General features: G+C 39.2%; 1 protein-coding gene across 8 annotated transcripts in view; it reads left to right on the top strand.

Moving 5' to 3' along the window:
• Positions 1-14,215, top strand: part of TRIM2 (tripartite motif containing 2) — a 142,716-nt gene extending 128,501 nt beyond the window's left edge. For 6 of the 8 annotated variants that reach the window (XM_032248631.1, XM_032248630.1, XM_032248636.1 and 3 more), the window contains exons 9-12: positions 634-814; positions 2,046-2,116; positions 6,754-6,894; positions 9,734-14,215. In XM_032248631.1, the coding sequence (XP_032104522.1) occupies positions 634-814; positions 2,046-2,116; positions 6,754-6,894; positions 9,734-9,886 (546 nt within the window). In that variant the 3' untranslated portion in view covers positions 9,887-14,215. The remainder of the gene's footprint in view (positions 1-633; positions 815-2,045; positions 2,117-6,753; positions 6,895-9,733) is intronic. The other 2 variants (XM_032248632.1, XM_032248637.1) reach the window with 1 other exon arrangement.
• Positions 14,216-22,224: the final 8,009 nt, after the last annotated feature.

Raw genomic sequence — 22,224 nt, 5'->3', positions numbered from 1 at the left:
TTAATTCTCTAAAGTTCAATGCTAGATGCCTGGCAATTTTGATATTAATTATGATCAATTGCAATGACAGTGATGGCTTCCCTTCAGTGACTGCTTGCTATGTGCTACATTCTACAATAAACCCTTAGCTACCTTTTTCTACTTAATACATTTTCCAAAAATGCCATTGGGAGTTGTTGAGTTGTCATTTTTGGGCCATTTTTAAATGTATTAGGAATCTGAAGTTTAAGGAAATGAAACCCACCGGTGCTGTGCCAGATATGTTTAAGGTAAGCAGTGGAAGCATGTCAGTCTTCTGAGTCATAATCTAGTCATCTTTCACCAGACCACACTGCCTCTTCAGCAGGGAACTGTGTCCCCAGCTTGGGGGAATCCTAGACTATTTTTGGTGGTGATCTCTTTTAAGAACAAGGATTTTATATAGTAGCAGGTAATGGATGTAACAAAGCCAGGTTTCTAAGACAGAAGTTCATTGTGATGTATGAGTAGCTATGTACCCGTTTGAACATTCGGGTACATAGCTACTGAATTTGTTTTGGACAACAAATGTTGTCCAAAATGGTATTTATCTTCATATTCTGTAGTGGTTTAAACTTTGACTCTATACTGGATTTCTGTATTTATTTCCAACAGACAAAAATTGGATCAGGAAAGCTGATGGGACCCAAGGGAGTTTCTGTGGACCGCAATGGGCACATTATTGTGGTGGACAACAAGGCGTGCTGCGTGTTTATCTTCCAGCCAAATGGGAAAATAGTCACCAGGTTTGGTAGCCGAGGAAATGGGGACAGGCAGTTTGCAGGTACACTTGATGGTAATATGTAAACCCCCTTTTTTATGCTTCTTCTGCTCACATTTGCATGATGTTGGAGCATGTGGAAGACACCGCATCCCTAGTGTGTTTGCTGGCTTTGGGAAAGATGCTGGGGATAAAATCTAAGCAAAAGCATGGGTCGTTGCTTCTCAGTCATCCCCACCCACCCGGCAGTAAGTTGAGCTACAATCCATGTGTGGTTTTTATTGGTGGCAGTTCACAACTCAGAAGTCTAGTTTTTAAATATTCATATTAAATAAAGTATAAATTTTAAAATAAAAATATTTGAAAAACAAGGGAGTAACTACTGTTTCAGCCTAGCTGTAGCTTTGTTTAAAAAGCCACTGAATGAGAATGGTTTTCACTTTTCTAGGTTATTGGAAGAGGGGTGTAGAATATTTGCTAGGTATAAGGAGGACAGTCTGTTTTATGTCTCTTTTTGGTGTAGTGCTTTGCAATCATAAGCGTACTTAGGTTTTTGCATCTGCAAATAGAGGCTGAAAACAGCTTATTGGTTTTCTTTTTGAAAGGATGCTTTTGGCACTAATAATTTGCATAATATTTGTTTGTGCTTTGTCTCCAGTTCTGCCAAGGTTCTGAATGTCACCCAAAATTATATCGTGGGTTTTCCGCTTAATTTTTTTATTTGTTTGTTTATTTTTTGAGACAGGGTCTCGCTCTGTCACCCAGGCTGGAGTGCAGTGGCGTGATCTCTGCTCACTGCAGCCTTGACCTCCTGGGTTCAAGTGATCCTCCTGCCTCAGCCCCCCAAGTAGCGGGGACTACAGGCATGTGCCACCATGCCCAGCTAATCTATTTTTTTAAATTACATATTGGAGTCTCTTCTCCAATGCTGAGTTGCCACATCTTTCCTTGGTGGGAGCTGAAGGCACTAAATGACTAACAGATATTCAGGGAAGCTGGCAGATGTGACTTTCAGATGGTGGTACGGAGAATGAATTCTGATGCTTACTGCTCCTCCCACTTCGTTAGGGCTGCTAGAACTCCCAGCCTGACTGGGAAGGAGTCAGAATAGACTGGTACAGGTAGAGAATAATATAGGATCCCTATGATCTGGAGCTGGAGGTCTGGCTGAATGCTGTTTTGAAGACTGAGTCTATGATTGTTTGAAATAACTAAGTTAATACGTTACGTTTGTTTGTACAGTAACTGCTATATTGTAATCACTTTTATTGTAGTCATCACCTATTTTTTTCCATCTTTATTGCAGGTCCCCATTTTGCAGCTGTAAATAGCAATAATGAGATTATTATTACAGATTTCCATAATCATTCTGTCAAGGTACTATAAGCACATGAGTTGTTGTTAACTTTTAACTGCTTTTATGGAGAAATTGGTCTAAAACAAAATAATGCAATACTTACATATGGCACCAAAGGGAGTTAACCAGAGGAGTAGACTTTACTTCTGCTCAAAGACGCTGGTTTAAATTTGGACTTACAGACCTTGGAAAGTTGGGAAATTGAACAAAATGTGGTGGCAATAAGTTGCTAATTTGAAACTGGTGCAAATGAAGAGGACTTGAAAATTAAATTTTGAAAAGCAATTCTTTGAACTTAGAGGCAGAACTTTCTGAAGCTTAATATTTTGTGGCTAGTCAATAAATCAAAATCACTTTTCAATTTTCCACATCTTTTTGTAAAAAAAAAAAATTAAATATTCCACTCTGTTACAACAACAGATGGCATGGGGAGGGGGATAACCCTAGCATACATTCATACAGTATATTTTATACTTCTTAGAATGCTTTCATACATTCGGTATTCTTTACAAAACAGTGACTTCTATAGTAAATTTTTCTTACTAGGTATCACGGGAGAGAGATTTGAACTTTATTACAAGAAAATCAGGAAATAATAAATGGTTCAAAACACAAATTACTCACTTACTGAAATGATGAGAAAATATTTAGTAATAACTAGATCAAGCTTCTCAAGGTGTGATGCATGGTCCACTGAAGGTATGCGCAGGGGTCATAGCCAGTGCACTGGTGGATATTTTTATTTTAAGTTATGTGTTTATTTATGGTTGCCTTCAATGGATGCTGTTTTGCACTTAGAAACCTGATAATAAAGTTTTTCTTTTAAATACATTCATTTAAATTTTAAAACGTGGGTCATTTTAAAGGAAAAATAGTAAGGAAACAGCATAGGATGGAATGCCAGTGACTAAAGTTTGCACTTAGAGACAATTGAGCAACCAAAATTAATAATGACTTAACAGTGCTGACAACTGGAATAGCTAGATAAGGGGTAGGATTTTTAAGGCCCAAAGGTACTCTCTGTGATGTCCTTTCTGCACCCTGGAAAGTCTCTAACCTGAGTAAATGGAGAGGGCTTGGACCTTTTTGATGGGTGCCAAGTCCCTGTGCAAACAGTAGAGCACAGTGGGCTGCGGGAATGGGGTCAGGATAAGGGAACAGGGTAGCCACCGTTGCTTTTTTCTGAAACTGCTCCCTGCCATATTGTCTTTCCAGAGATGCTCGCACAGCAGCATAGGTCCCCCCTACACTCAAATGCAGATACTCTGCATTCTCTGCTGGCACTACTGTCAATGGGAAGTGTCTTGGTAAAAGGAATAGGATAGTGGAAAAAGTTGATGGCCAGAGAAGGATGGAAGTAGAGAGCAAAGAGGCAGCAGGAAGCAGGCTGGGGACTGTCCTCCCTGGGAGTTATAACAGTCCTGGAGAATGAGCACAATTTTCAAAGGATAACACAGGTTATTCTACTTCCTACTCACTCACTTTGTAGAGGAATCATTTATATAACTTCAGGACATTCAGCAAGAAGAAAACCCATATGAGGTCCTAACAGTACAAAGGCTAGCAAATGCTTGCATAGGTTCTGCCCACTCCCAGCTGAAAGTCATAATTAATCAAGTTGCTCTTGTCTACTAAGTGCAACTGTGGTCTCAGAGCCTTTCCTGTCCAGTGCTCCAGGCAACCTCTAAGAATCAACTGGCATTGGTGTGTGGGATGGCTCCTATTTACCAGTCCTGGCTGACACTGTAGAAATAATTAAAACATATATAAGTAACCAAAATGCAAGGCAGATAGCACTAAATAATTTCATAAAATAGGTACATGTAAAGTTTCCTAAGTTTCCAGAAGAAAAGAGAAGGTTTCCTTAATTAAGACTATGAGAGGAGACTTCCAAGCAAGGTGCTATTTGATATGAGCAGAATTTTAAAATCAGGAAAGGATTATCATCAAGGCAATTTTTTAAAAAAATCTGCTTTAAATATTTATTGTAAAAAGAAAGCTGTAAAAAACAAACAAAAAAGGAAATAATTTAAGCTTATACTTCTGCCTCTTAATTTGTTTTCAGCCTGGCACGGTGGCTCATGCCTGTAATCCCAGAATTTGGGGAGGCCGAGGCACGTAGATTGCCTGAGGTCAGGAGTTTGAGACCAATCTGGCCAACATGGTGAAACCCCATCTCTACTAAAAATACAAAAAAAATTAGCTGGGCATGGTGGCATGTGCCTGTAATCCCAGCTGCTTGGAGGCTGAGGCAGGGGAATTGCTTAAACCAGGGAGGTGGAGGTTGCAGTAAGCCGAGATCATGCCACTGCACTCCAGTCTGGGTGACAGAGGGAGATTCTATCTCAAAAAAAAAAAAAAATTGTTTTCATGTGAATAATTTTTAAGTAATTAAATGGCACTTTAGATGGGAAAAACAGAAAATAATATGAAACATTTATAATTCTTAAGATTCTGAAAACTCTTCAAGTTTTCAGTATGGTAGAGGTAGATTATATTAGCTCTTATTTAAACTAAATTGTCTTGTTTTAAAAAAAAAACATAGCCTTTTGTTATTGTTTCTCTTTTTTTTGACAGCTATTACCAAATAAGTTTTATGGAATATTTGGGTTTTTGTTTCCCACATAACACTGGGCAGTTGCCAATAGTTCTGAATTCAGGTCACTTCTCTGTTGATAAGTGTAAAAAACATATCTATAGGCCAGTGCTAACAAGAGGTCTAGTTCGCTCTTTAGCTGTCTGCAGAATATATTCTCTTTTCATCACAAAACATGTAAGACTAGATTTGGCACCCTTCATTATCCCAAAACGAAGCAAAACCACTTCAGTCATTTGGATTGTCCCAGGAAAACATACTGACTCAGAAAAATAAACAAGGCTGGGCGCAGTAGCTCACACCTGTAATCCCAGCACTTTGGGATGCCAAGGCAGACAAATCACCTGGGATCAGGAGTTCAAGACTAGCCTGGCCAACTGGGCAAAATCCCGTCTCTACTGAAAATACAAAAATTAGCTGGGTGTGGTCACGGGTGCCTGTAATCCAGTTACTAAGGAGGTTGAGGCAGGAGAATCACTTGAACTCGGGAGGTGGAGGTTTCGGTGAGCCAAGATTGTGCCAATGCACTCCAGCCTGGGCAACAAAATGAGACTCCATCTCAAAAAAAAAAAAAATTATTTGTAGGACTTAACAAGGAAAAAAACAGAATAATAAATTATGTACAGCACAAACATATTTCCCATTGATCTTTAGAATGTTTTATGTAAAAGGAGACAAAAAGAGTCAAAAAAAATTGTAAACATGGCATCGTAGTAAAAGCTGGTTGTTCTTGCCTTGGTCCTTTCTGAAGAACCACAGAGTGGCTTGCTTTCTTGGCAAGTATGTGATTAATTCAGGAAGTAGCCATGACTCTTTTTCTTTTTTATGGTAATGTGAGTTTAGCCTGTAGAGATGGAAGTCTCCTAATTTCCCAATATACTTACCTAAAAATGGTCATTTTGATCTTTTGTGGTCAGAGATGACAACAGGTGACTCTAAAAGGTCTTGAGATCATCTCCAAATTAAGATCTATGCCCCAATATAGTGAATTCTTTCAGTTCTACATTTGAAAAAACCTTACTCTCAAAGTGCTTTGTACATAATACTTTCCGATTTGTTAAGGAATATCTGTGCATCTAAGCATCATGACAATGGAAGTTAAAAATAGTGTCCTGGAGACATTTCGAAACCATTAGGTGTCTGAATCATCAAGATACAATTTTGTTTACTATAGTTTTATCATTAAATAATAAAATTTACTTTTTTCAAATTCAATGATCTGTATTTGATACATATTTAGTAACACTCTATTAGTAAGAATATTTAACCACAGCGCTCCACTACGTTTTTTTTTGTTTTTTGTTTTTTGCTTAAGGGTTCTGTTTAGCCCGCTAACTTCCCACCTCTCTAGAAGAGAGAGAAACTATTCTATGGCAGAATAGTTTCTATTCATCAAAGCCTTAGGATCATTTAAACTCTTGAACTAAAATATCATCGGAGGGTAAATAAAAAAGCCTTTTTATTTCTTACCTGCTGCTACCACATATGTGCACACATACATGCAATGAATTTCTCCCATTGTAAATATGAAGTCTGGCCTACTCTTTCTAGTTATGTTGATATAGTAAAATAATAAATTCTGAGCATCTGAGAATCTGATAATAAATTCTGAGCATAACAAAAAAACTCCTACTCTCTGATTCAACTTTTAATGGTCATCTATCCTGTTAGAAATATAAATACAATGCCCATTCTTGAAATTCATCAATTTTTTAAAGGTGGGAAGAATAACATAATTGAAAATTATAGCTCTCCTTACTCATACTAACATGTATAGTATTTTATAATTTGTAATAAAAGTATTTTTCACATAAGGATTTTATAACCAGATATAAGCAAAAAAAGGTGGTGATCTAACCAATGATAAGTCAGATTTATACAGTAATTTGGGTAACCACAATGATATGCATTCTAGCTTGTCGATATTTTTTTCTTTTATTAGAATGGATTAAATCATAGGTCTTATTATAAATAACCTGCTCAAATAGATATTGTTTAATCCATAATGTTGGTTCAAGTATTTTGATTTAAAACCAACTAATTTAAAAATCTTCCATGCAGGTGTTTAATCAGGAAGGAGAATTCATGTTGAAGTTTGGCTCAAATGGAGAAGGAAATGGGCAGTTTAATGCTCCAACGGGTGTAGCAGTGGATTCAAATGGAAACATCATTGTGGCCGACTGGGGAAACAGCAGGATCCAGGTAGATCAACATGCTAATTAATGTATATGGCTAGAGTGTTTGGTGTTTGTTAAAAGTGAAGAATTTGCCATCTAGACTAGAATGTTTTCTCTTTTCCGTTGGTTAGGACATAGGACCATAGATATTCTCACCAGATGGACCAAACTCAGCAAGATGGAGTAGAAAAAAGGCAACATATTACCGGAGTGGAACCCTCTAAATCGGGGTTTTAACATGGACCCCAGAGACCCCCAAAGGGGGTCTTTGAAGATAGAATTCAAGAGGGCCATTGAACAAAAATATTACATTATGATTTTTATTAACAGCTAAAAATTACCATTTCCCTTAATCATGAATATAAGCAACAGTTATACTAATTTTAGTAATGCCTATGACTTTGTCACCAAGAAAAAAATCACCAAGAAATTTTCATATCATATTAGTTGCAAAAATCTTGAATTGACACTTATTCTCATCACTACTTCAAAATTACAGTAATTATTAGACCCATTACTATCTCTTATTATTTAATGTGCTAATTTTTAGAAGCACACATATATTGCTCTATCATAATTTAGTAATTTTTAAATAGCTATATCTTAATATGATTTTTAAAAATCTCATGTGTTTTGATTTAATAATTTGAAAACACTATTGTGCTAAATGACCCATGAGTCAAAGAGGAAGTCTCAAGGAAAACTGTAAAATGTACTCGACTGAATGAAGATGCAAATAGAACATATCAAAATTTGTGGAATTTAGCAAAAACCGTGCTGAGAGGGAAATTAATCTGCTAAATGCTTCTATTAGAAAAGAGGAAACATTTTAAATCAGTGATCTAAGCTGCCACCTCAAGAAGCTAGAAAGAAAAGAGCAAATCAAACCCCAAACATGCAGAAGGAAGCAAGGCTGAAATTCAAGGCCAGGCACGGTGGCACACACCTTGAATCCTGGCACTTTGGGAGGCCGAGGCAGGCAGATCACTTGAGGTCAGGAGCTCGAGACAAGCGTGGCCAACATGGTGGAACCCTATCTCTACTAAAAATACAAAAATTAGCCAGGTACGGTGGCACATGTCTGTATTCCCAGCTATTCAGGAGACTGAGGCAGGAGAATCGCTTGAACCCGGGAGGCAGAAGTCTTTCAATAGGTTAATGACTAAACAAACTGGTATGTCTATACTGTGGAATATGACAGCATTAAAAAGGAACAGACTAATGATACACTCAACTCAGATGCATCTTGAGGGCATGATGCTGAGTGAAAAACAGCCATTTTCAGAAGGTCACATACTATATGATTCTATTTGTGTAACAGTCTCAAAAAATGACAAAATTATAGAGAAGGAAAACAGATTAGTGGTTGGCAAGAGTTAGAGATGAGGGGAAAGGGGAGTGGGTCTGACCATAAAGATGTAGCAAGAGGGAGATCTTATGTCGATGGGTTAATTCTATATGTTGATTGCAGTGGTAAATCTACACACATGATAAAATGACATGAAACTGCACGCAAACATCCCAAAGTCAACGTGTTGGGTTTTGTGTGTTAGCAGAATTATAAAATATGTGACCATTGGCAGAAACTGAGTGAAGAGTACACAGGACCTCTCTCTATGATCTTTGCCACTTCCTATGAATCCATAATTATTTCAAAATAAAAATTTATGAAAGTAACAAAGCAGAAGCTGACAGACCAACATCCTAATATATGATCAGTCCCCCATACCCCCAAATCCCACATTTGTGAAATTTAACTAACTACAGTTCAAAAATTTCAAGAAAAAATAAAAAATAATACAATTATTAAAAACAATACAAATTTTAAAAATACATCATTATTTACATTATTTATATAGCATTTACATTGCTTTAGGTATTAGAACTAATCTAGAGATGATTTAAAGTATATGGGGGGATGTGCATAGGTTAAGTGGAAATACTAGGCTATTTTATATGAAGAACTTGAGAATCTGAAGATTTTGGTACTGGTCTCCTGAGATACTGAGGGATGTCTCTACATGTTGAGCCACTGACTTCTTAAAGTCTACTCTTTTTCTAAAAAGGAAAAAATAATTTCTACTGTCTCATTGCTATTATGATTCAGAAGCATTCTTCCATCATCTAGTTGCTCATCCCTTCCCTTATAATTGGGGAGGAAAATGAGATGTGAGGCTGGAAGTGGAATAAGAGAAGATTTAACATGAACAATAAGGTTCATTCATTTTTTAAGCACCAACTAGGGCCCTTCCCACCCAATATTTGTTGTAACCACCATAGGAATATAAGTGAGATCTAGCAGCTGATGGCATATTCTACTCCACCAACTGGAAACAGAGAGGGAGAGAAGAGAAAGTGAGGTAAGTGGAGAGAAGGATTGTAGATATGATCGTGACATAAACATAGATGGATAGATGATTACTTAAGTGATTTTTTCTTTCTTTCTTTCTTTTTTTAAGAGACAGAGTCTCACTATTTTTGCCTAGGGTATTCTTAAACTCTGGCCTCAAGGGATCATCCCACCTTCACCTACCAAAGTGCTGGCGTTACAGGTATAAGCCAGTGCACCTGGCTTATGCTAATGTTTTAAATCTAAAAGCATATATTCTGGGAACTGTAGCTTATGCCTGCAATCTTAGCACTTTGGGAGGCTGAATCAGGAGGATCGCTTGAGCCCACAGATTAGAAGTTACAGTGAGCTATCTTCACACCACTGCACGCCAGCCTGGGTGACAGAGTAAGACTCTGTTTAAAAAAAAAAAAAAAAAAAAAAAGAAAAACATTAGCATCAAAGTTTTCTAACTCATGTTCAGCATATTACTATAACTTATCCTATAACATTCTGACTTTCTATTTGTTTACAGGTTTTTGATGGGAGTGGATCATTTTTGTCCTACATTAACACATCTGCTGACCCACTCTATGGCCCCCAAGGCCTGGCCCTAACTTCAGATGGTCATGTTGTGGTTGCAGACTCTGGAAATCACTGTTTCAAAGTCTATCGGTACTTACAGTAATGGTGGGCAGCTGGATACTCCCTTCCAAGGTCTTGCACTATAAACTGGAACAGATTTCTCAACGCGGGACCAGATTATGTCTAGAATTTTTATGCCAGAAGGAATCATTGGTGAACTTTCCAAGGTTATTTCCGAATGTAACGATTTCCTTAAAAACTGCTTATCCAATTTCTGTATTTCACCTTTAGGGTTAAAAAAAAAAAAAAAACTATTCTACTGAATCTATAAAAACTGCAGTTTTACATCTGTGAACTGTGGCTTAACGGACAGGATTTATGTAGTGAAACTAATTTTGCAAATCAAACAGACACTTAAAAAAAAACTAGCATATGTAAAGGTATTTGTTAATCCTGTGAATGGTAGCTTTTGCACAGAACTTCCAAAAGCAAAACAAAAACAAAATTTGTTGTAGTTATGTACTTCATTTAACCTAGGTCACAAGACCCAGGGAGTCTTCTAACCTCACTTTTACAGTAGATATTACTCTTGTGACTTTTTTTTTTTTTTTTTTTTTTTTGGTTATCAACAGCTACATAGAAATTACTTTAGAAAAAATAAGGCTGTCTTGCAAAATCATCCCAGCTCTGATTGGCAGGCCTCTGGAGTTCAGTACTTAAGAATCAGTGCAATTTTCTCAACCTTTCTGGGTGAGACATAGATCCTTTTTTGTGTGTTCTTTTCACCTCCTCTTTTCGGCTCACCTTGTATCAGAAAACAAAATCCATCTTCAGGGAAACCTGAAATTTCAAATGCTTTGAAAAGCATATTACTAATGCTACCTTTTGGGAAACAAACTGCCGCGTTAACTCCAGATCATTGCACTGGAATGTAATCAAGAAAAAGTTAGTCATGTTTTATGTCCCATGTTTCACACGTGTCTCTTCTCTTCGACTTCATGAAAGCGAAAGCTTTACCTCCTGCAACTGTCAGCACATGTAGTAGGACACCAGTATCCTAGGACAGAGAGCCATAAGTAGCCCTTTGGAGGACTGATGGTGTCAACCAAAGGCATGTGATTGATTAATGATTTCCCTTTAGAAAGCAAGTGTTACCAAAGTTGTGTTATCTTGAAAGCATTACAGGTAAGGGCATGTTATGGTTATTTATCATTGTTTAATGAATAGTAGAGGTGTCAAGGGACTATGTATACATGATTAGGGTAAGATAGAATGTATTATATATATATATATGCATATATATAGTTGAATCTTTGGTGTATTGAAATAGGCAGCACTCTGAAAGACAGAAGCTTCGTCCAGCCATTCTTCAGCACATTCCTTTACTAAGCAGTTTAAAGCCGTCCTAGTAGAGCAAGTCGTGAAGCAGATTTCACTTTTGCCATTTTCCAGGAATGGTGGTGGTGACTGACTTTCAGTCAGAAAATGGTCTTCTGTGCTCTAAAAAAAAAACAGCAACAACAACAGGCCAAAAGAAAAGTTGAACTTGAGCTACATTTTGAGAAATGTTAAAAACAGTTTAGTCAGTTGTTAATCTGGCATCAGTACTGTAAAATAAGCTGTGGTCTGTTTCTACTGTTTAATTTTCTACTCAGTTCTACCAAATAGGATGCCATGTTTGGCATTTTCAATAGTGACTTTGGGATCTTTTTCACTGAAAGTACCTTAGAACTGTACTGTAAGAAAACGTTTCCCCTGTGTATAATGATATGAATGTGATGTTATTGCTTATTAATTTATAATTCAGTCATTCTCTATATAGGACTTTTTAAAATTTAGAAGGGAAATCTAGCTACTTCAAATTGTCTATTAAATTTATTATGCCCAAATCAACCTCTGAAAGAAGGTTTTTTCCAGGAAGATTTACATGTAGGTTCAATATTTTTTTAGTTAGGTAGAGTTTTAAAAAAATATTTGAGCCTGTCTGTGATAAAGCTATAAAATCCAACAACTTTTTAGAATGCTAAATGAAGACACTATTTCCTAATATCAGTGAGCTACATCTTTGAAGTTAAACATTTCTATTTATTGAGTACTTACAAGGTACCAAGTACTCTTTTCGGCGCTGGAAATGCAGTGATAGACAAAACAGGCTAAAACCTCTGCCCGTCAGAGCTTACATTCTAGGGTAGGAATTTCATTTTGCGGTTTACTACCATTCTGTACAAGAGACAGGCTAGACTTGATAGTTCCTAGATTGTTTAAAAGAAAGTTTTTAAATTGGTTACATTAATTTTAGTTTATTTTCACAAGTAAAAATGGCTTTCTATTTAGATTCTTTCTGTCCCAGGCTATTGGTCTTAAAACTACTTGATTTAAAGAGGTTTTTCTGCACAACACTTAAATTATATTTGTGAACTTAGATATTAACTTACAATCTAACCAGACATCATATCATATCATATCCAGGCTAGATATCTCAATAGTAGACTGAATACACAGCTAATTTTTTTACATGTCAATATTGGCACAAACTGGAATGAAAGAATAGTTTGATTCAGACCTGCTCCACTATGTGTTACTAAAACACATGCTATGGGCACCCCAGGAAACACTATATTTTCCCCAAAAATATGTGATTATATATGTTAAAGTATAGATAACATTTCACACTTGGATACACATGTGCACTTACTGTAATTTTTGGTAAGCATATTTTGGGGGGAAAGTGCTGCTGATAAGATACAAGTAAATAAGATTTAAATGAAGTTTTGTCACATTTTATGGAAAATGGTTTCTGGTAAACTGAGAAGGATATTAAAATAAGTGGCTTTTTTCTGGGCTACCATTACTGTTTGATTTTCTCTTTGTCAAGTATATAGAACCTATCATACATTCATGATAAGTAGCACTGAAAAATTACTCATTCAAATTTCCCCTGGGCACGTAAGGCAAAATACTGCCAGTTGGGATTTCAAGGTCAGTGACGATGCATTTCCTCCCAGTACAGCCCCCCAGCCCCCCTTGCTGGACATGGGGAGGCAGAGAGTCACTTGACCATCCAGAAATACATGACTACAAGGCCTTTATGACTGTTTGCCATTTTTTTTTAAATGGTACTTAGTATTTTGAACAAACTTTAGTCTCCAGAACTAAACAAGTCCCTAAGTTTCCTTATTTTAATTTACTGTGACTAGATTTGAGGCAAATAAATACTCCAGATCCATACAGCTAGAACACACTTGCTTCTACTACTAAATATACAGGGTATGTCCTAAAATGGAGTTAACTGGAACAGCAAGTATCTATGGATCCTTAGCACTGAAGGGTTAACAGAAATGCTTTGGTAATACCTACTTAGTTAATTGGAGGAAATAGTAAATAAACATTAGGTAATCTGCAGATTACTTCAAATGGGAAAAATCTTTTTGTACATTTAGGCTTTATAGTATCCTCTCTATTCACCAGCTTCTGAAAAGGGAGGAGTATTTTTAGTTTGATAATTTAATAATGTAAAAATAAGACATTTCCAGGTAGGATAAAATTGAAGCTATTTCATGCAAACATTATCTAATTTAGCTTAAAACTGAAAGTGGTAATACTATTGGTTTCTGTAAATGTTGCAGGGTTTTAAACTTTACAATTACTTTAATATTTTTGATAACTAGGAATCTAGTATTGCCATAAAGGAAACTAAGTGCCCATCAAAGATTTGTTTGGTATAAATAAAGAATTATTTGTTTTGTTTTAAATGACAGTAAGCTACAAATCATGATGCTATCTTAAAAACTTTCTAAAGATGAATTGTGTGGCAGTGATTGTGTGGTCTGTTTGTGGAGAATGTATGAAAGCTATTAATATTCTAGAATAGATTAATAAATTGGCTATGTTGTTCCAATGAATGTACAGCACTTCCATTAACTTTTGAAAGCAACACAGCCTTAAACTCAATGCTTTTGCTTTATGACATGGGAATGTTCTGTCATCAATGGAGTGTATTCTTGTAATAGAATTCTTTATATTGTTCTCAATTCTATAGACTTTCAAGCCTATGTATATGAAGCGTTTTTTTTTTTTTTTTTGCTTTGTTTTCTTTTTAGATTTTGTACATTCCATCTTTATAGGTCTGTTTCATGTTTTGTGTATAGAACACTAAGTCTTGCACTCTCTGACATTGATACTGATATATTCTCGTCATTAGTTCTTTTATGAATCAAAATGTTGACTGCCTATTTAAAGAAAAGAATGAACGCTGTGCATCAAAGTGTTTGTATGTTCGTAGCTACATACGTACCACAGTATTTTGGATGCTTTAGTCTACAATGAAACTTTAAATTAATTCTGTCTTGAAACATAGGAGAAACAAGATTCATGTGTATCTCTTTACCATGCACAAAATCTCAAATCATTATAATAAAGCTTGTTTTCTCCATTTGCAGAGTGAATATTTATTTATTTAACATATTCTCTACTTGAAGGGAAATTGAGGACCGTCCTGGAATCTGTGGAAGATAGTGGTACTGCAACCAAAAAAGCCTAGGAAAATTTTTGTTGGCTATGACATTAATAATCCATTAGTATTTAGGATGTATCTTAGGTAGGAATTTGGAAAATCCTGATACATATGTACAGCATCTACGTTTAAAAAGTTATAGAATTAGAATAACCTTACTATACTTTTAAATTTTTTGAGACAGATTCTGGCTGTGTTGCTCAGGCTAGAGTGCAGGGGTGTGATCATGGCTTACTGCAGCCTCGACCTCCCTGGCTCAAGCAATCCTCCCATCTCAGCCTCCCAAGTAGCTGGGACTACAGGCACTTGCCACCACACCTGGCTAATTTTTAAAATTTTTTGTAGAGATGCAGTCTCACTATGTTTCCCAGGCTGGTCTGAACTCCTAGGCTGAAGCAATCCCCCTGCCTTAGCCTCCCAAAGTGCTGGGATTACAGGCGTGATTCTGAACAATAACAGAACACAATAAAAATTTGTTTTGTTTTCCTGAGGGCTAAAAAAAAAAAAAAAATCCAGCATAGATTGAAACTTGGAAAGAGGTTGCATAATTTACCTTGGAAGGAGAGCTGAAACAACACAAATTAGAAAAAGACCTAACATGGAGCTAGGCATAGTGACATGCATCTGTAGTCCCAGCTACTTGGGAGGCTGAGGATCACTTGAACCCAGAAGTTTAAGACCAGTCTGGGCAACATAGTAACACACTGTTTCTTTAAAAAAAAAAAAAAAGACCAAACATGACACTGCTGATGATGAACTGTAAATATTAATATTATTGAATTCTACTTCCATTTTCCATTTGTTTTCTCTTTTACCCAAGCAGGCCACCATCATGGGCTCCTTGGAGGTTTTCAGAATCAGAGTGAGGGTGAGTTCCTCCATAAGCCATTTGCCCCATGTTTTAGTTCAGCATATCTGAGATTGTCCTTCAGGAACACATTTCACATGAAACCAGATGCATCCCTTTCCAGAGCAGAGAATGAGTTCAGTTTTGCCTAAGGAGACTGGAAGGGCAAGTGGACATTCGATGCTCTACTCACCCTTCTGTCTGCTTTTCACTGTTACAGTCACTGACCAAAAAACATCTAAGTGCCTGTGGTCCACCAGCCTTTTGCTGAGGTGGATGGGATACCAGGATGAATCCTGAAGCCTGTACCCTCACAGAGCTTATAGCCTGCCTGAAGAAACACACCAGATACTAACAGTACCATAAGCTGCTTTATTCATTAGCAAATATTTACTGAGTATAGAATGTTCAGGTACTATGCTGGTCTCACTATGGAATAGCAGTAAACAAAAAAAGCTCCTCTTTTCAAGGACTTTTATTCTATTGGGATGAGACAAGTGAATACATATAGAGCTAGCTGCATAATTTTAGAGCATGGTGCAAAATGAAAATGCAAGGCCCCTTGTTGAAGTATGAAAAAAGACATTTTCCTTTCTTCTGTCTACCAGTCAGTGTTTTTTATTTGCTCCTTAATGTCATACTCCCTTGGCCATAGGGATACTTGCTGGTTTAGTGTAGACCCTCACAGGCACCCGGAGCCACACCCTGGAACTCAGAGTCCCCCCAGGCTTGTGCTAAAAAAGGGCACCAGAGCATGGGTTGTTCGGGGACTAACAGTTTGATATGGCAAGACCACATAATTTCTCAAGAAGAAATTAGTGATGAGGCAGAGTTATAAAGAGTATGTTACTGTGCCTGCTCTTAAGGAATTTACATTCCAGATGGAAGGATTAAGAGTAACTACAAAACAGGGAAAATTAAAGAGCCACGGAGAAGGGTTAATAAAGTATAATGGAAGTTCCGAGTTCTCACATAGTTAATGGGGACAATCCTCTTTATTCCTGTGTCCTGGCGTAAATAGGAATAGCGTTACCTTCTGTTCTCAGAAGTGTTTCCGTTTGGATGATACATTATGTACTCACTGTACATATCCCTATAAGGAACCTTTTTAGATGTTTTTTCCCTATTCACAATGCCAGCCCCAATCCCATGAAATTTTAATACCAGAGATATACTCTACATCTGTTTATGGACTGAGAGCCACAAACCACTGTAGCACAAACCATCCAAGATCTTTTCATCTGCGAGGAATCTGTGATGTCATCCTATTGAGAATGATGCCCTACACAAATGACATGATGGCATTGTCATTTCTGACCCAGAAGCTGTGTTGTGACTGACAGGTTGATAATGTTGACTATTTCTTCCCTAAACTTATTAAATAAGCAGGAGGCTATTGACTTGAGGCTGTCTCCATGCTTTGAGTTCCTGCCTAAGGAATTGTAGGGAACTGCAACCTAACTTGGTACACAAATTAACTGAAAACCAAGCGTGGAGTATAACAAACATCCCAATTCTCAGCCAATCACAAGCAGCTGAGCTTCAGCCAATCACAAGCTGCTGACCTTAGCCAAATAATTCAAATGGGGAGCTGTAATTAATCAAGCTATTTCTGTAAGTAACTCACTTCCCTTTTCTGTTTATAAATACTTCCTGTTGGGTAGGCATGGCTCACATCTATAATCCCAAATACTTTGGGAGGCTAAGGCAGGAGGATTGCTTGAAACCAGGAGTTCTAGACCAGCCTGGGCAACATAGGGGGACACCATCTCCATGGAAAATTAAAATAAAATTAGCCAGGCATGGTTGTGCACATCTGTAGTACCAACTACATGGGAGGGTGAGGCAGGAGAATCCCTTGAGCCTTGGAGTTCTAAGCAGTGAACCATGATTTTGCCACTGCACTCCAGCCTGGGTGACAATGAAACCCTGTGTCAAAAAACAATGAAACAAAACAAATAACAAAAAACTCCCTGGCCAAGTTGCAGAGTGGAACTTTGTCTAAAGCTTTTCTTTTAAAATTTTCTCCTCTCTTGGTTTTGCATTCTCCTACTTCTTTTCCTACATTGTAGACTTTTCCCTGTGTCTCTTCCAAGTGACTTTACTTTGTTTTCCTCTTTCCTTAATAAACTGCTCCTGCCGGGCTCGGTGGCTCATGCCTGTAATATTAGCACTTTGGGAGGCTGAGGCCAATAGATTGCCTGAGGTCAGGAGTTCAAGACCAGCCTGGCCAACATGGTGAAAACCCATCTCTACTAAAAATATAAAAATTAGCCAGGCGTGGTGGCAGGCACCTGTAATCCCAGCTACTCAGGAGGCTGAGGCAGGAGAATCCCTTGAACCCCCGGCGGGGGAGGTTGCAGTGAGGCAAGATGGTGCCACTTCACTCCAGCCTGGGCAACAAGAGCGAAACGCCAACTCAAATAAATAAATAAATAAATAAATAAGCAAGCTGCTTTAATAGGTCATGCTTTTCAGAATGTTAAGGAAGGGCCATGAGAAGGTTATCTGAAGTTTGAGGTACTTGTACTGAAAATGCAAAGGAACCAGAGGCAGTAGAATGTGTCTCCTTTCCTTGGTGGTGGTCATTCCAAGGTTTTGTTGATCAAGACTGGAGTGCACACCAGGAATATCAGAGAACTGTCACAGCCACTCTCAGTGACACTTAGGATACAGATGCAGCTTAAGTGACCAACCCTTTCTATGTCCATTTAGCACTCCGTTTCCCCAAGAGAAGACCTGTTTGGGTCAATTTGTTGCTGTACCAGGACCCGGTTTTGCATTGTGTTGCCTTAGAAGCAGGGGTTGGGGAAAACTTGGGAGTGTAACATCAGTACTGCACAAAGCCCTCTTCGGTGTACAGCATAAGCAATATTCCATAAAATCCCCACCAAGCCTTTGCTTCCTTGCAGTCAGCTCCTCTTCTGCTGATTCTGCCCGTTGCTCCCTTGCAATGTATTTTCATACTTTCTCTGATGATTCCGCCTTTCTTTACCTACAACTGTCTTGGTAAATTTTTCACCCCAGCGCCACTGGCCTCAGATAGTCCCTGCTCACCTGCAACAAGCCCGAGAGCCAATTAAGACAAGGCTTTCCCCAAATAGCACAAATTTATGTACCAGTACTGCAGTTACTTAATGGACTCATTTACCATTTTCAAATTACCTTATGTGCCATCAATTACCTGGTATAACTCTCCCAGGAAAATCTGAACTAATGGAACTCTGCAATTCAACGTATCCCTTCCTCTGCTTGCAGCAGAAGCAACAGGGGACATAAATTCCGATTTTAGATGCTACTTTTATGGCATCTACACCACTTACTCGTGTGTGTGTGTGTGTGTGTGTGTGTGTGTGTGTATCACTCTGTCGCCCAGGCTGGAGTGTAGTGGCACCATCCCGGCTCACTGCAAACTCAGCCTCCTGGGTCCAAGCGATTCTCCTGCCTCAGTCTACCAAGTAGTTGGGATTACAGGCACCCGCCACCACACCCGGCTAATTTTTGTAATTTTAGTAGAAATGGGGTTTCCCCATGTTGGCCAGGCTGGTCTCAAATTCCTGACCTCAAGCGATTCGCCCTCCTTGGCCTCTCAAAGTGCTGGGATTACAGGCGTGAGTCACCACATCTGGCCGTACTTCTTATACTTAAAAAATTTTTCAAAACACCATATAATAATTTTCAAAATAATTGGATTCTCGGTGAAATTTTTTCAGCACTTTCACGGGCCTGAACTTTTGCTCTGAATCTGCATCTATTCTCAAGACATGAAGTAGCATATTTTTGACGTTTTGATTTGAAATTCATTCCGTTGTTTAATTTTTTTTTAAACCTAAGGGAAAAACAGACATACACGGGATTTGAAAAGCTGGAAAGCAGTGGATAGCGGCTGGGGAGAAGATGAGGTGTTAAATTAGAAGAGGAGAAAGGAATCCATTCGCCCCAGACAGGACAAATCCGGAAGGATGCAGGCAACGTTTCCTTCCTCCGCAGCCAAAATGTCTCTATTTTTTAAATCCGAACTTAGGCCAGATTTCTGCGGCGCCGAAACAACGCAGAAAAAGCAAAGGCTCAAGATGTCCTTTAAAAAGAAAAAGTCCCATTAACAGAATACCGAGAAGGAGGCAGCTGTGCAATCTGCCAGGTGAGACGCAGATGCCGCTAGGGGTCGCTGCGTGCCGCAAGGGCAAGGACCTCCCTACTTCCCCTCCTCCGTCTCGTGGCTCCGCCCCCGGGGCGTCGTCGGCGCCAAAATCAAACGCGCCCTGGCCTGCCCCGCCCCTCACCCCGTGCGCAGGCCCCGCCAGCGGAAGTCCCCGCGCCGGCGCCATGGTAAGGACTGAGACGGTCCCGCGTCTTTTTCCTCCCTAGGATGTGGACCCCGGCCTGGCGTTGACCGTCACGCCGGGCTGCGGGGAGCGGGCCCCGGGCCCTCTGCCTCACGTGGAGGGCCCCGTCCCGGCCCCGCAGCGGCCGCTCCTGTCCGGAGTCCCAAGGCGCTAGGCGTCCGCGGCCTCCATGCCGGCTGCACTCCGCGTCTGTCCCCAGGGCCCGCCCGCGCGGCCGGGTTAGGTTAGAACGCGGGAAGCGTTCGCGAACGTGACTCGAGAACCTCGCCAACTCGGATTTGTCAAAAAGGCCCCCGACGCTTCCAGCTTAGTCCCCGCGAGGTGCAGCCCCCCAATTAAGAATGGGGAGAGAAAGCGCAAGCGGGCGGGGGCGACTGCGGGGAGCTAACGCCTGGATCCCAAGGCGCCCTCCTGGTTTGTCACCATTGAGTGGTTTTCTGTATTGTAATGTGTAGAGCACGTAACAGAACAACTGCTCAGTTTCGAGTCACCTAATGGATCTTCACCGTGTGCCAATTAGACGATTTCTGTGAAAATCCCCCGGTTTCTGCCAAAGGGCAGGAGTCTCTGCTGTTGTGGCGGGCGTTGCTGGTTGTGTAGGGCGCTGTCGCTTTCTTAGGGACACTCTGCTCAGAATTAGGCTTTCTCGTAGGTTATGATTGGTTAAGTCCTGGTAAGATTCCAGATCGGCTCTCTGTGAGCTTAACGTCTTTCTGCTCATCAAATCACTATCAGAAACCTTCAGTTTCATGCCGTTTTTTTCTGCTTCAGTTGGCAAAGAATCAACATTTAATTGAATGGATCTAAGATTTTAATATCTTAATTTACTTAAGTGGCCGTTAAAGGTTGCCGAGCTTTAACTGGTGGGGACGCCAGGATCTACTTGTATGGTATTTATCTGAAGATACTTGTCCAGGTGTAGTTATAAATAATAACGGCCTCTTTGTGGTTAAACTAACAACCCAGCCACCAGGGCATAAAGTACCCGAAGAAGCCAAACAGGACTACAGTTAAATCTGTTAGCAGTGCCCTCTGTTGTTACCATTTTTCTCTTTGCACAGTTGCTGTAACTGACTAGGTGAACTGTGCGTCTCAAACACGCTTTGTCCTTTTACCTAATCTCTCTTTACACATCAATCACCTTACAATACTAAATAATGTGTTAACACTTCAGAAGCTTACCTCCAATAATAGAGAATCATTTTGAAAAAATTAAAGCTTTTGATAAGATGAGGACTTCCTTTTTTTTTTTTTTTTTTTGAGAGGAAGTTTTGCCCTGTTGCCCAGGCTGGAGTACAATGTCACGATCTCGGCTCACCGCAACCTCCGCCTCCCCGGTTGAAGCAATTCTCCTGTCTCAGCCTCCCTAGCTGGGATTGCAAGCATTTTAGTAGCGGTCTCCATGTTGGTCAGGCTGGGGAGAATCTCAAACTCCCGACCTCAGGTGATCCACCCACCTCAGCCTCCCAAAGTGCTGGGATTACAGGTGTGAGCCACCGTTCCCTGGCGACTTCCTATTTTTTTAATATGTGATCAAGAAATAAGAGTGTTATGTTAGTCAAAGATAAACTTTTGATTGGTTGTGAATTAATAGCGTTTTTATTTGGTTAGGCATCCTAAGTAAACAGTTAATGAGTTCAGGCATATTTTTTAAATTGGAGAAGTGCAGTGCTGAACTCTGAGAGCAGCAGTGACAACTACTTAATAATTCTTCAAAATTTTATTGTAATTGATTAGTAGGACTAGCCGTAGGAATTCCGTAACTTCTAATTGAGAAGATTCCTCAGATGACATGATTTTTTAGGTGGCTCAAAATACTTCCAGAAAAGAGTCAGGTTTTGAGTCTCCTGACTTACTAATTTGAATGTATCTCTAACTTAGATTATCAGATTTTTCCTAGTCTTAATCAAATATTAAATCCTCATTGACTGTTTTTTAGAAATTTCTAAATGTGAGTATTAATATGGCATCTTTTTACATTAGTTATTTTAATTCTGGCCATGATACTCCTACTGTGGTTAATAATAGAAATTATTTCTAGTCATAAAAGAGACTGATGAATAAATCTGCCTGAAAACAATGTAAATGGATGATACAGCTCATCCACATTTCTTGAGTAACTTTCATAGCTGCTGAGCTGAGTGTTGAGAGGTTTTCTAAAACTGGGTGCCCCAGGACACCAGATTCTCCTCATTGCCTGCCTCTGGGGGACAGATTCCTGCAGAACGAAAGGAGCTGTTTAGAATATCAAAGTCTTTCCTAACGCTTCGTGATCTGCTTTCTGCTAATGCAGCCACAGACTGAAGTTCTAAGGGGATTTCCACTGCCCCACAGCACCCTTGACGTGGCCTTCAGATTCTAGGCTGACAAAAACAGGGTTCTCAACCCTGTGACACAATTAAAGCACCTGGAGAGGATTTTTAAAATGTGTTGCCCAGGTCCCAATCCAGAGATTCTGATTCCGTTCATTCCAGATGAGCCTGGGCATCAGTATTTTTTATTTTTATTTTTTATTTTTTTATTTTTATTTTTTATTTTTTTGAGACGGAGTTTCACTCATGTTACCCAGGCTGGAGTGCAATGGCGCAATCTCGGCTCACCGCAACCTCCGCCTCCTGGGTTCAGGCAATTCTCCTGCCTCAGCCTCCTGAGTTGCTGGGATTACAGGCACGCACCACCATGCCCAGCTGATTTTTTGTATTTTTGGTAGAGACGGGGTTTCACCATGTTGACCA

Source organism: Sapajus apella, unplaced genomic scaffold (genome assembly GCF_009761245.1).
Source record: "Sapajus apella isolate SASKATOON/1434 unplaced genomic scaffold, GSC_monkey_1.0 scaffold67, whole genome shotgun sequence".
NCBI classification, from domain to species: domain Eukaryota; kingdom Metazoa; phylum Chordata; class Mammalia; order Primates; family Cebidae; genus Sapajus; species Sapajus apella.
Note: the sequence above shows the minus strand (reverse complement) of the source record. Positions and strands in the feature narration are given on the sequence as shown.